This window comes from Panthera tigris, chromosome A1 (assembly GCF_018350195.1).
Source record: "Panthera tigris isolate Pti1 chromosome A1, P.tigris_Pti1_mat1.1, whole genome shotgun sequence".
Classification (NCBI taxonomy): Eukaryota; Metazoa; Chordata; class Mammalia; order Carnivora; family Felidae; genus Panthera; species Panthera tigris.
Window position 1 is genome coordinate 122,335,251 of NC_056660.1, and position 14,402 is coordinate 122,349,652.

Here is a 14,402-nt window from a genome sequence, read left to right on the forward strand (position 1 = left end):
TGGGAGATCTAGCCCTGTAAATAAAACCTTGACAATTTGAAAAATTGAGGCTGTTTTGTTATCTACAGTCAGTGAGGTGTAAAATTAGGTTTCAGGAACATTTATTGGCTCTCAGAGCTGAATCCAAGACTAAGTATTACATAACTTAGGAAAAGTACCAGTCTTCTAATTGCCTCTGGTAGAAAATGACCTTATCATAACATATGTTGCTTCTGTATAAAAAAAGTAGAGCTGTCTTGCTGTGGTCAGCTCTCTGGGGGAAAAAGTGTTATCAGTCTAAATGACAAGAGGTCAGAATGCTCTAGGCATATCAGGATACTTTAAAAAATAATCATCATTTTATTTAATATTCACATCTCTGTGGCAAACTCAACTGTTGGTAGAAGTTTACTTATCCCCTCTATTGTGTGTTTTTACTCAAATCGTATAACATATTTATTTGCAGGCATTTTAAGCAGCCATTTGAAAACCGGTATTTTAGAAATGGATTCAAAGATGCTCTCTGGCCCGTGTTCCCTATAGACGTTGGCATTCGAAAAAGAACTACGTCAGGGAGCTTGTGATTTAGAGCATCGTCTTCTTAATTTTCGATAGCAATGAGATCAGTCTGTTCGTGGAGGAACACAGATGTGACAGAAGGCCAGGGAAGCATCAAATCTGCTTTTATTATGTTACATTTGCCGAGGTCCTTTGCCTCGCCTCGTTTGCCAGTTTAGTTGGGGCTCACTGTGATCCTCTGTCATCTGTGGAATGCATTCCACAAGCTTCACCTTTTGCAGAAAGACCAACGGGAGACTGCTTTTCTTCCCATTCACACTGTAGATGTCTCTGTTCCTGAGTTTTAAACAACAATAAAGACAAAAAGCAAATCCCTGTAGTAAGAAACCAGACTTTTCAAATGAAACATTTTATTGTAAATAGCTCCTCATAGGTATTCCTCGTGCTTCATTCCCCACCCTCCCTTGTTTTTTGTTTGTTTGTTTTGATTTTTTAAAATGTTTATTTCGGGACTAGAGTTTCCATGGGGTGTAGTGTTACATTAAAATGATCCCCCTGCACAGCAGGGGTAGAATGTTTCTTTGTAACTTTGGTTCCATGCCCAAGACACATCTTTCCTTGATCTGCTGAAACTGTTTCCATTGCTGATTTTTTTTTCTTTACACAATATATGTTTATACTTCTTCTCTTCTGGTTTGACATATACATGTTTCATTAAATGCAGCATATATTGTAGATTTTCAACAGGGTCATGTAGGAACTGTCAAGTAAGAAACCTTGAATAATGGCTTTAAAATACACAGTTGTAGTCCTGGCTACAGGGTAGTTCTTAGCATTTGATCTCCCTCTCACTGTTGTAAACATTTCTGCCATCTTTGAAGGTTTAGAGGCATTTGCCTTTCTGGGGTCTTATCCATGTTTTCGGTTACTCTGTAAAACAGAGGGAAAATTCTTTAATCATCATTTCTGTCCATGGCTGAAACCGGAAAAAAGCTCTTTTTTTTTTTCTAAAGAAAAAAAAAATTATTTACCACCTCTTTGAGCTCTACGATTTTAAGTTACATCAATGAAGTTTCTAAGCTTAATTACTTTGATTTTAAGTGAGAAAACAGAATGATCTATTTTCAGGGTTATTGCAACATAATGCACATAAAGCAATTAACAGTTCTTGTTTCATAATAAGTGGCCTGACATATTAGCAATTATGATTGTTGCCTTTTCTTCTGTGGCCTTCTAAGACAATACCTTAAGAAGCGCTAATGAATTATATCCCCAAATATAAATGTAAGATTTTAAAAAGCAGGTCTGTCTATGCCCTTCAATGACTTACTTTTATGTCATACTTCCTCCTCAACAATTGTATCCAGTACCAGATGGTCTCCACCCTGAGGTCCTGACCTGGGAACTATGCCATACAGGGTTTCTTCATTGGCTCCAGTGATCTTCCTGAAAGAGGTACGTCCCTGGACTATGCCAGTTAGGATTCCTATCCCTATTCCTCTTTAAGTCTCTATGTCTGGGTTTTTAGTTGGTTAGAAGTTAAGGACATAATAATCTCTTCCTCCAAACAGGCAAAGACAGCACAGAGGACATGCTATCATGTACTATTTAAGAACCTGGCCTGTTTCTATATAATATATATATACAAATATACTATATGTATACAAATATATATACTATATGTATATAGTATATGTATGTGTGTGTATAAAATAAATATGTAAACATAGAAAGTCTCTTACTTACAAACTTTCAATTTATACATTCTCAGAGATAAATCCTAAATTCTGTTTCAAAACACACAGGCATCATTTCTGCCTGTCACAACTGAAGTAAAGCCCATCATTTGAATAAAAACATGTTGGTTTTAAAAAAAAAAGGGGGGCTTGTAGTCTCCCAGAATATTAAATTTCTGTACAGTGAGTATCTGTAAAGGAACTAGGAGCAAAGGCACATTTATTCAAACGGGCATTCCGAATACATGAAGCACTAGCCATCAATGACCAATTTTCAGTCAACTAAAGGTCAGTACACTATAACTCAAACTGTATAGAATATAAATTCATCTTGGTTCTGAAAGCTGATATTATAGAACCTCAAGGATTCTTTTCAGTGGGTTCCTTAATTTCAATGAGCTTTAGTTTCTTCCTCTGTAAAATAGCGATTGCAGCTATCATTTCTGAGAATTTACTACCTGCCACCAGACTCTAAGTGAATGAGCACAGTGATGTCACTTCTGACCTGTGACTCTAGTATCCAAGTACCCACCATGCCAGTTGATTCATAGATGACACTTAGCGAATATTAGTCGGGTCCAATCGGCAGACTACTTATGTTCAACATTCTTGAGGGTTTTCTAACTGCTAGAAGGTATTTTAGATCCTAATTTATGGGCCACATATTTAGAGGCATATTGATTAACAAACTGTAGCCACATCCTGATCTCTAGTTATCACAAGTAACTGTAAATCCTGGACAGCAGTCACGCCCTCTTCCTGCTTCCTGTGTCTCTATAAAGGTCACCACGACCCAACCAACTGTACCATCCAGACCCCTAAGGACCCTCATGACACCTTGCATTCCATCAGTCCTCATATACAGTTTATCATATGGTAGAATATTCAGTAAAAGATAGCTCTTATTATTGCCTCCATTTTACAGATGAGGAAACTGCCCCATGAGAAAGGCAGGAAATATTGAATGAAATGTAACTGAAGTCAGAAGATCAGGGGAGGCTTCCCTGAGTCCCTGATTTTACACTGAGATGGGCAGTACAAACGGATATTAAATAGTTGACCATGGTGTGGGAAACATGTGGCCCAAGTAGATGCAAGTATGTCTCATAATGCATGATCCAGGACAGAATGCTTGCTATGTCCTAGGAAGTTGGCTTTTAATGAGTCTTTCTATGTGCCAGGTACTATATTGGTTGCTCTACTTATATAACATCAGTTAATCCTTAGGAAAATAGTAGATGCTAATACTTGCTAATTTTTTATATTAAGAAATTAATGTTTAGAGAAGTATAATAGTATTTATTTTGTAGAATCACTCTATTAAATACAATAGATATGAAGTGTACTCTTTCAACCACAAAAGAGATAACCTCTTCCTCTTCCTTACCATAATATCATCACTACCATTAAGAAGTATTTATTGATTGGGGCACCTGGTAGCACAGTTTGTTAAGCACCCAACTCTTGACCTCGGCTCAGGTCATGACCTCATGGTTTGTGAGTTCAAGCCCTGCATCGGGCTCTGTGCTGATGGCAAGGAGCCTGCTCGGGATTCTCACTCCCTCTGTCTCTCTGCCCCTCCCCTGCTTGTGTACCCCTTCTTTGTTTCTCTCAAAATAAGTATATAAACTCAAGCAAATAAAAATAAAGATAAAAATAATAAAAAAGAAGTATTTATTGATGGCCAACTATAAGCTAGGCACTATCTGGGTATTGGGGTTACAAGGACGAAGAAAACATGTATGGTCCCTGCCTTCATGAACCTATATACAATGAGGGAGAGAGGCATTATTAATTAAAAACAGCAACAACAATAACAACAACCAAAACAAGCCAAATGCATGTGAAATGTTGCTGGGAGTGAAATCAAGGAAGATTTCCCTGCAGGAATCACAAGTGAGCTGAGTTCTGAAGGATGAGTGAGTAGGTGTTTACTAGATAAAGCAGGATTGAAAGTGCCATGCACACAAAGACTGTGTGGGCAAACCCCTGTGGTAGGCAGAAGGGAGCAAGACTCATCAAGGGAGATCCTAGAGCAAGAAAAAGCCCAAAGAGACCGTCTGCAGTGAGATCACACAGGGCTCTGTTGGCCACATGAAGGAATTGGGATTTCCCCCTAATAATGATACTTTCCCAGGAATGGGGCATGATTAGATTTGTTTCCTAAAACGGACTCAGTGGCCATGTGGAGAGTGAGTTATAAGAGTGGAGAAACAATGAACTGAGTTAGTAGGGTATCCCCACTAGGAAGTTGGGGTATTTGTTCATGTATCCTTTCCTTTGTTCACTTATTCTTGAGGTTATTCTCCAATGACATATAAAGAACAAATCACACACTTATCTTTGTATTACACTACTATGCTATCAAGGGCTACAACCTAACATGTCATAAATCTGCTTTCAATTTACCCAACTATTTACTCATTCATCTGTCTACCCTTTTGTCCATATGTCAACGTAAAATGTATTTAGCACCTAGTATGTATAAGACACTGTTGTAGACATTGAAGATACAAAGATAAAGCATAAGCCCTATCTACGCTTTCTTAATAGTCTATGTAAGATAGGGAAACATTCTTAATATGACTAGAGGAAGGCTAATAGATACATCTACATAAAGAAAGACTGATTAACTGGCATACAGTGATTCATCTTACAGACCTGTCCTACCAATATAAAAGAATAAGGAGCGAAATTCTTTATTTGAAACAATAAATATAGTAGAGTTCCTGTTGCCATCTGTTTTCCACAGGCTACCTGCAGGCCTTGGTGGGAGGAGAGACTGAAAATTATAAATAAGAAATGAACATTTGCATATTTTAATGGAGAATTTGTAACTAATGACCTGTGGCTGTTCTTATACTGCAGTATATATTTTTAAAGGTGTTTTTTTTTTTTTTTGGATCAGAACAATAATACAGTATTATGTGACTTTTAATATGTTTTATGTTACTAGACAGGAAGTGAAAATACAGAGCTATCAGGTTCAAGAGTTCATGGCTGACACAGGAATCATTAAAAAGGAACCAGGGTACGGGTGCCTGGGTGGCTCAGTCGGTTACTCTTCCGACTTCGGCTCAGGTCATGATCTCGTGGTTCGTGAGTTTAAGCCCTGCGTTGGGCTCTGTGCTGACAGCTCAGACCCCGGAGCCTGCTTCAGATTCTGTGTTTCCCTCTCTCTCTGCCACCCCTCCCCTGCTTGTGCTTTGTCTCTGTCTGTCTGTCTGTCTCTCTCTCTCAAAATAAATAAACATTAAAAAAAATTAAAAAGAGAAAAAAGGAACCAGAGTACGTAGACAAAGAATCATGATCACCTGTTTTCTGTCTGGTCTTCCAAACTTCATAATGAACAGAGCTGGTTCTATTATGTTCTTTATTAAACTGTCCCTCTTCAGAAGAACAGGGTTTTCAGTGGGTTATTGTAACCTGGATATAACAACCCAGTGATAGCTATTTCTGTACTCCTCTCATTTTCTTCTTTCCTTTGTCTCCCGAAATAACTAATATGAAAGAATTTGTGGTACCCTACTTATTTTGAGTAAATATACAGAATGCATGGACAGATGATATCTCCTAAAACTACCTGGGGTTCCCCTCCTTAAGATAAAAGTCCCAATATAATCCACGGACTTGCATTACTTAGCAGCCACTGAGAGCAATAAGGCAATAAGGGTGCCTTCTTGGGAGCCTTCAGCAGCTTCTAGATCATCACTGACAAAAATGACTTAGGTAATTGTAATTGCTAAAAGGAAAAAAAGCATGAGTCGCTTCACTTTAAGGAGGATATCTTTAAATATACTTTAAGTTAGTCTTGGGTTTAAGAGCAGAATATAAACCCTTAGTTTAGTAGGAAAAATATTTTTATGATTATGTGTGTAGCATGCCTTTACTCTCTGCAGACAAGCCAAGCATTTTTCTCCCTGATTTTTTTTCCTATTTCTAGCTCATCTGCTATGGAGATAATAAAAGTGGCACTAATCAATTTCCAGGCATGTCTTATTTAAATCTAGATTACTCCCTGAAAAGAGGAGATGAAACGGCAACTACTTGTTCTGGTTTAGGTGGTAAACTACTTGATAATGCTAGAGGTTATAATTTCAAACTTATATATTGACAAATTCAGTAAACATGATAGCCAGCTTTTAAAAATAATACCAGCTAAGAGTTGCTGATGATTGAACTATGTTCCAAGTGATGCAATTAGTCCTTTATATGCACAATCTCATTTAGTTCTCTCACTATAATACCATGGTGTGGGTAATACAACCACTTTACAGACAAGGAAACCTAATCTCAGGTGGATTAAAGCTACCACGCCATAGCTTGTAAATGGCAGGATCCAAACTTAACAGTATATCTAACTTCGAAGTTGTAACTCTAAACTACTCAGCCATTTTCCCATACGTATTTTAGACTCCCCAGATTCCCTGTCACATTGATCTGCTATATCCTTATTACTTATAATCATGATCTTTCATTCAACAGACAATTACTAAGTGTCCGTTATGTGCTACTCTGGAGGAAAAGCAAATTAAGTCTTGTACAACCCTCAAAGAGTCACACAAAATGGGAAAAGGTAGAGAGATGAGCACAATGTAATTTCAAAACCCACTAGCCCAGCAGTACCACCCACATTTCAGAAGACACCTCTGATTGCTTATATATACAAACAGAAATGGCGCTCACAAAGTGACAGCAATGCCCTCTCCTTTGGGAGGCAGCGTGGTGCTTAAAAGTGGCTAAAAGCCTTTAGAGTGAGGGTCTGGGTACAAATACTAATCCTGCCAATTGTAGCTCTACGGCCTTGGAAGTTCCCGTGCTACTGTTTCTCCAACTGTAAAGAAAGGAATAAAAGCAGCCCTTACTTTACAGGGGGCATTTTGAGGATTACTGTATCTATAGCTCAGAACAGCCCCTGGCGTGTAAGGGTAAGCCATTAATGATGTGACTGTTCGAACCTACCCATTTTCTGACTAGTATTGATGAGTTTTGATTTTTCTCCCTTCAATTACCACATAGTACTTGTGTCCTGTTTCTTTATTATTCTTGGTGGGGGAGGGCTATTTGTTTTCTGACGCTCTGGCCATTCCTACCTCGTCCTAGAAAATCTCACCCATTTCACCTTACATTTTCATTCAATTTAAGAGACACAGTCTTTTTCCTATGTTCTGCAGGATTGCCATCCTTCTTGGCAGACAAAGGACAGCTGGCAGGCTGAACAGAAACTCTTTCGGAAGAAAGCATAAAGCCAGAAGGTTGGTTATATGAGGACATAAACTTTCTGGGCATATATGCTTAACTGCTTCCTTGTATCAGGCCATGCTAATGTACTTTTGCTTGTCGGTTCCTCACGTAGGTAACAGGGTTGATACCCATGGAGAGAAAGTGTCTCTTCTCTATTTTTCAACTTGCTATAGAAAATGTTGAATAACATGAGGCCCAGGGAAGATCCCTGTGTAATGGAACTTAAGAGGAAAATCAAAGTGGACACAGACCATGACGTATGGATTTAGAAGAGCACCTGGCCCTTGCTCATTTTTAAATAATGCTATTACGAGGTGCAGTTTCTGTACCCGGAGAGACATCAGACTCACCTGGTATGCCTGTTAGAAACACAGACTGGTCCTTGCTTTCCACCTCTCCCACCCCTCCATCTCACCTCCACCTCCAGTAACCTAATCCACTGAGTTGGGAGGTAAGGACTTGGAACCTGTATTTTTCATAGCTTTAGGAATCAGTGTCTAAGATTATTTATACATGTATTCGTGAGACACAGACTTGAGCATTGAGAAGTAATAAAGCTCTCGTTTTTCTATATGGGCACTGAAAGTTAGCTTACTTGAAAAGAAGATCCAATTTCACTTAATAGCCTGCTTTCCTGAATTCTGATGAAATCAGACTGGGAGAAGGGGTTAAAAATAATCAGCCATTTTTAGCTTGTTAGGTTTACAGAATCAGGATTTTCAAGCTGGATGAGATACTAAAAATATACTGATATTTCTTCATTTTGCAGAGAGGGAAGCAAATCCTTCCATATATTAAAAGACTGATGAGAATACTAAGCCCCATAAACACCATGACTTCCCAAAGCAACACGGTTAACTAGAACAATATTCTTGATTTCCATATTTGGTGGTTGCTTTATTTTTTTTAATAATCACCCAAATGGGGGACCCCTGGTTGGCTCAGTCGGTTCGGCATCTGACTTCAGCTCAGGTCATAATCTCACAGTCTGTGAGTTCGAGCCCCGCATGGGGCTCTGTGCTGACAGCTCAGAGCCTGGAGCCTGCTTCGGAATCTGTGTCTCCCCCTCTCTCTGCCCCTCCCCTGCTCATGCTCTGTCTCTCTCTGTCTCAAAAACAAATAAAAACATTTAAAAAATTAAAAAAAAATCACCCAAATGGACTGGATCTATTTCTCACCTTTTTTACTTTAATTATTTTTTTTTAATTGAAGCACAGTTGATACACAACGTTATGTTAGTTCCAGGTGATCTGTTTCTCATTTTATGGCATTTAAGCTAACCAAACCAAATGTATTTGTGTTTTTTTTTAAACCAAACAAACATGGGCATTACTAGTAACCGTATACAGCATCCTTCTGATCAAACACCTCTTAGAACCACATTTTGAGAATTAAATGAAATCTTACCTGAAGAGGCACCTTGACATCAAGGCCATAGAATAAAGGCAAGAGAGAAGAACAAGAATAGAAACAGAAACTGCAGAAGAAAAAGAAGAAGATTACATAAATCTGAATTTCTGTAGTGTCAACAAAACCTCAAGCTTTTCCACTTCACTCAGGTCTGACCACTTGTCACATACATACCAAGGACCTTTTGTTTAAAAAAAACAAACAAACATGTTTTACTTATCTATTGGCAAAATAATGTGAGGACTAACTGGTGTCAACTAACATCAACTGATACATTTTACAACTGAGGTGGTCTAATAGATCATGGATCTAAGCTCCTAATTCTTTAAGTGAGAAAAGTAAGCACTGAACAGTTCATCAACAGTCTAATTGCATGTAATTTCATGTCATAGTAAAGCCTTGAATTTAGACCTCCTGGATCCTACTTTATTATATATTATTGTCTGTTTTTTAATGTGTGGCAGGGTAAATCAAAACTACAAAAATATGATCAGAGTATCCACTTCATCACTTAATGCTATCACTGTTTCGTTAATGTGAAGAAGGCATAGCAGAGAGAATATTAATACATAAGGTAAACCTATGATAAATTATCCGCAGTGGGCTACTCCTGAGGTAGAAATGCAGACGCTATCAGTAATTACATCAGGACAGCAGGTGTATCCTGGGTCTACCCTGGATGAGCCAGGATGTGTGGTATGAAAGGTGCTTGTACATCAGAGGACGCCTTAGATGATGAATGAATGCATGCTGCTGTTCAAACCTCCATGCTTCGCAGATATTCTCTTTCTTTGATTCACAGAACTTAAATGGAGTCTGAATTGTGTCTCTTCGCTGAGAACTTTCTCCAGAAAAGGAGATACTTGGGTGGACAGACATGCTTGGATAGCAGTGGTGCATAACCAACTGCATACTAATTGTAGAAGGTCACAGGTCAGATCAGTGGTTTTCAAATACCAATTTCCTTGGTGAGGTACTCCTACAGAGTCAGACTTTGACCTTGTTATCACACTTCAGGACCATTTTGTCAGACACGACTTCCTTGAATAAGGGTGGTGTATGGCATTCTAATGTTGAGCATGTTATCCTCATGTGTCTTTTAAGGCCACTGTTTACAGGGCTCTGGCTTCACCATAGCAAAATTGTAGGGACAAGTTATAAACATGGTGCTAAGAGCCATGTGTTGGTGACTGTTCTAGGAGTCTGGAAAGCAGAAACTCTGTCCTTTTTCTTTTTTTGTTTTTTTTTTTTTTGTTTGTTTTTTTCCCATTCTTCGAAGATGGAGAGTGGTAAAATGATGCCCGTAGTAGAAGATGGAGGGGAAAGGAGGCTTCCTCTACTCCTCTGAGGTCAGATATCAGTGCCGCCTCTCGGGGCATGAGGAGAGGCCCATCACCTCGCTGGCAATGAGATTCTTTGTCCAGGCAGTGTGGTGGGCCGAACGTAGCACCTTGAGTCAGACACCCTGGCCTCTGGGTGTCTTGATATGGACTGGTTATATGGTCCTGGGAATGCTGTTTAATCTCTCTGACCTGTTGTTTTATTACCAGCAAAAAAGGGGATCCTGAGATCCGCTGTGTCTGTCTCACAGAGTAACTGCAGGAGAGTCAATGAAGCCGATGAAGCCTGCTTTGCATTCTGTGTCTCCCTCTTTCTCTGCCCCTCCCCTGCTCACGCTCTCTTTCTTTCTAACATAAATAAACATTAAAAAAAGAAAATGCCTAGGGTAGTGACATTAACAGATATTTTAAAAATCCACTCCCCTCCCCACCCTTTTTAGTCTGGTTTTCCTTACATGAATGGGGATGGAATCAAACTGAAGTTTGTGGTTTTAATTCTGACTTCCTCTTTGTCAGCCACAGAGCTGGTTAAGACTTCGCACAGAAAATTACTAGGACCAAGAGCTAGCCATTTGAAGCTGTGGAAAATGGAAGGCATTAGGCATGTGCGTTGACAACTGGAGAAGCTGGAAACAGTTCCCACCTTCTGTGGGTCTTCTTGCCAAACACTGGGAAGTCAGACTCAGTCCTTGGCTTACTGCACTTCACCTTTGCCTCATTCAGTCCCACAGAGCTAGGCAGCACACTTCTGAAATGAGGACCATTCAAATTTAAAATTTTGCAGAGGATGTGTACTTTATGTCTGGAAATTTTAAAAATTATACTTTTTAATCGAACACTCTCAGTGTTTCGTAATTTTCACATAAGTGGCCCTGTTTGTTCCTTGCAGAACCCACGAGAGGAGATGAGGGCAAGCTCTATCATCCCCATTTTATCGATAAGGCTTAGACACAAGTCTCGGTCACATACCCAAGGTCAAGTAAGTATGTGAAGACCCAGCCGACGTAAGAATCCAGGCTGCTGATGGTCTGGCTCCTGGACCCGACCAGCTCCCTCTAATCTCCCATGTATGGGCAGCTACAGAAGCAATTTGGGAGGAAGAAAATCCTGACCGTTGTCTCAGAAGCAGCAGATGGTTTGCTATTTTCTTCTTGGGTGCCCACGGAAGATGCTGCAAAATAGCCATATTCTTTGGCATCACAGGAATTCAGATTGGAACTCTAGGCAAAGCCTCTTGCGATTCTTGCTGTGTTCCTCAGCACGATGCTCCCGGGCATCACGGCAGGGTCACTGTTGTTGTGTTAAGACTGTTGGCCTCACTGCAGCTTGTTCAGCACTCCTGTGTGAGCCCTCTCCCGTCCCCCCACCGTGTACATTCCCAAATGCAGTCTTTCAGGACTATTACGCTTTCCCTTGAAAGTGTTGGCTGACTCGGAGGAGGCTTTCAGGCCACTGGGGGAAGTGACACGAGGGCTTCATCATCACATGTCAACCTAAGTTTCTGGACCTACTGTGGAGGGGACACTGCAGCACAAGGAAGAAAGGGCTTTTTATCAATAGTAACAGGAATGATTTTTTTTTTTCAAAAAGGGACCAAAAAGATTTTGAAAAGAAAGAGCAAAGTAGAGGCACAAAACTCATGAGAAATTTCTGGAAAGGAAATGAACATAAGAAAGGGGAAGTGAGGAAAGAAAACACCCATAGCAAAAAAATAGGAATCAACACAAAAGGCAAACATGTCCAGGTTAGGTTGCTGAAGACAGAACCTTTCCTGGAATGCTGGTGACTGACTGGAGGTGTAGTTTATATTGACTGTAACAACACCTGCCTCAGCAAGATACACAGTAACAGAAGAAACACAATGCGGTGAATGAAACTCCTATTATTTTCTGGTCTAAAAGTTAAAGACTGAAATTCACACTGAATTTAACACGTACCTTTTCTTCTAAGTCCTTTATCTGTCTTTTCTGGATGTCTGTTTTATCTTCTAAGTCACGAATTCTCTGAACAAAGGAAAAGAGAAAGAGTTAGTGGGTGTTAACAAGAAGACTGTTCGCCAACCTAAAACACGAAACTTGCTACGAAAACATTAACATTAGTACTCACAGCTGGAAGCATCACATATGTTTTCCCACACCCAGAAGACGGTTGGATTACCCATACTTGTCATGTGAAACATGGCATTGATTGCGTATGTTTTTAAATTTGCTACCCCTGTCTATGCACCTGTCTCTACAGACCTATCTCTGAGAGGGAGGTAATGTTCTCACCCCAGCGTCCTCGGGCTTGGCTGTGAGGCCTATTTGGCCAGTGGAACGTGAGTAGGAGACGCAGGAGTACCACCTGCTCATTGAGACAGCACTATGTCCTGGAACTAGCAAGCAAGAAACTAACTGTGTTGGAGCCATTGGGACTGGGATTTTTGGATGTTGATTACCACTGTAAAAAATGGCTAGTGGTGATATACATACACAAATGCAAAGAGTCCCCTTGTTTTTTGCTACCCTTCCTTTCCAACCATGTTTCGTCTCTGCTTCAGGGTAGAATTTCCTCATAAAACATGATTTGCCAATTCTCATAAAACAAAGTAGAGATAAGACTTGGGCAAAAATTCCAAAGAGACAACTGATTAAGTTAGGGGAAAACTAAACATAGCAAAAAGCATAAGGAATCCTAAGGACAAAATAATTCCAGAACTATCTTTGAACTCACCTGTCAACTGTGTAACAAAATTCTGGTGATTTAAAAAGTGCAGATTTGAAATCAACATTACATAATTATTTGCAAGTGAAAAATAATCTTCAAATTTCTAGGCAACTAAAGGCCTTTTATGTTCATGGCACATGGTTATACAGTGTAAGTTTGTTATTTAATGCCTCTCTTGGGAATAATCAGAAAATGAGAACAGGAGTCTGAGAAGAAAACAATGGAAGCTAAATGTGGTAATAATATAGAAAAAGAGGTTTTTATAATGCAATATGGGAAGAAGAAGAAGCTAGAACAAATACTTGAAATTGAAAATCATATCTCCCTACTCTGAAACAGTGGTTCTCAACAGAGGATGACTCTGCCCCCCAGGGGAGCTTTGGCAATGTCTGGATATCTCTTAAAGTTATTTAATGTAATCTGAGGTATATAATTCAGTGGTTTTAGAATATTCACAAAGTTATGCAACCATCATCACTATCTTTCTGGACATTTTTTAATCACATGTGGTCAATAATCACACCTAGGGTGGGGGTTGTAATTAGCATCTAATAGGCAGAGCCCAGGATGATACACAGGACAGCCCCCTACCATAGAGAATCGTCTGACCAGGGTGCCTGTGTGGTTCAGTTGGTTGAACGTCCCACTCTTGATTTCGGCTTAGGTCATGATGTCTTGGTTTGGGAGTTTGAGCCCCACATCAGGTTCTGTGTTGACAGTATGGAGCCTGCTTGGGATTCTCTCTCTGCCCCTCTCCCACTCACACACACATGTGCATGCTCTCTCTCACCCTCTCTTTCTCAAAATATATAAAAAACAAAATATATAAACAAAAAACAAAATATATAAAAAACAGAAAAAGAATCATCTGACCAAACGTAGGGAATGAGAAGACTGAGGAATGTGTTCTAAAGGGAAGGGACTGAGGTTTGTGCAGGAGAGGATGAGGTGTTTGGGTCAGAGAGACTATCAAGGCTGACTGTGAAATTATAGGACAATTAATGATGGGTAAGAGAACGGGCCTGGAAGCTAATGGTGCATGTACACGGGAGTGACGTGTGTGCTTGTGTATATTTCCACAGTGCTGCTCAGGCGCCAAAGCTACACAATAAAAGAATAAATTTGCTAGACATTTCCACCTTGAGTGTACATGTAATTCCTTTATATGTCTACTGAATGTGGAGGCAAGTGTTATCTCAACACAATCATGGACATGTGGGATTACTAGAGATTACTACAGTGTCTACTTGGCCACCAAGTGCATGTTTGTTGAGCAACTTCTTACAAAGGTCAGGACTAAGCTGGATATAATGGAGAATACAGACACCAGTCCATTTTTGGTCCCAAAGAACCACTGGAATAAGATGGGGAGATGGAGTCTAAAACACAGGGAGAAACAAATTAAGTAGAAAAGGTAAACGATGGCAATGCCATTGTAACTTCATCACCAATCTCTAGTAAGTAGGAC

General features: G+C 39.7%; 1 protein-coding gene across 6 annotated transcripts in view; it reads right to left on the reverse strand.

Moving 5' to 3' along the window:
- Window positions 1-712: 712 nt before the first annotated feature.
- Window positions 713-14,402, reverse strand: part of JAKMIP2 (janus kinase and microtubule interacting protein 2) — a 207,607-nt gene continuing 193,917 nt past the window's right edge. For 3 of the 6 annotated variants that reach the window (XM_042986671.1, XM_042986664.1, XM_042986661.1), the window contains one exon: window positions 12,168-12,231. Coding sequence is in view for 3 of the 6 variants with exons in the window: in XM_042986694.1 (XP_042842628.1) it covers window positions 8,905-8,955; window positions 12,166-12,231 (117 nt within the window). In the remaining 3 variants the exon portion in view is untranslated. Of the gene's footprint in view, window positions 1,429-8,885; window positions 8,956-12,165; window positions 12,232-14,402 lie in introns of those variants that run through there. The other 3 variants (XM_042986694.1, XM_015536589.2, XM_042986687.1) reach the window with 2 other exon arrangements.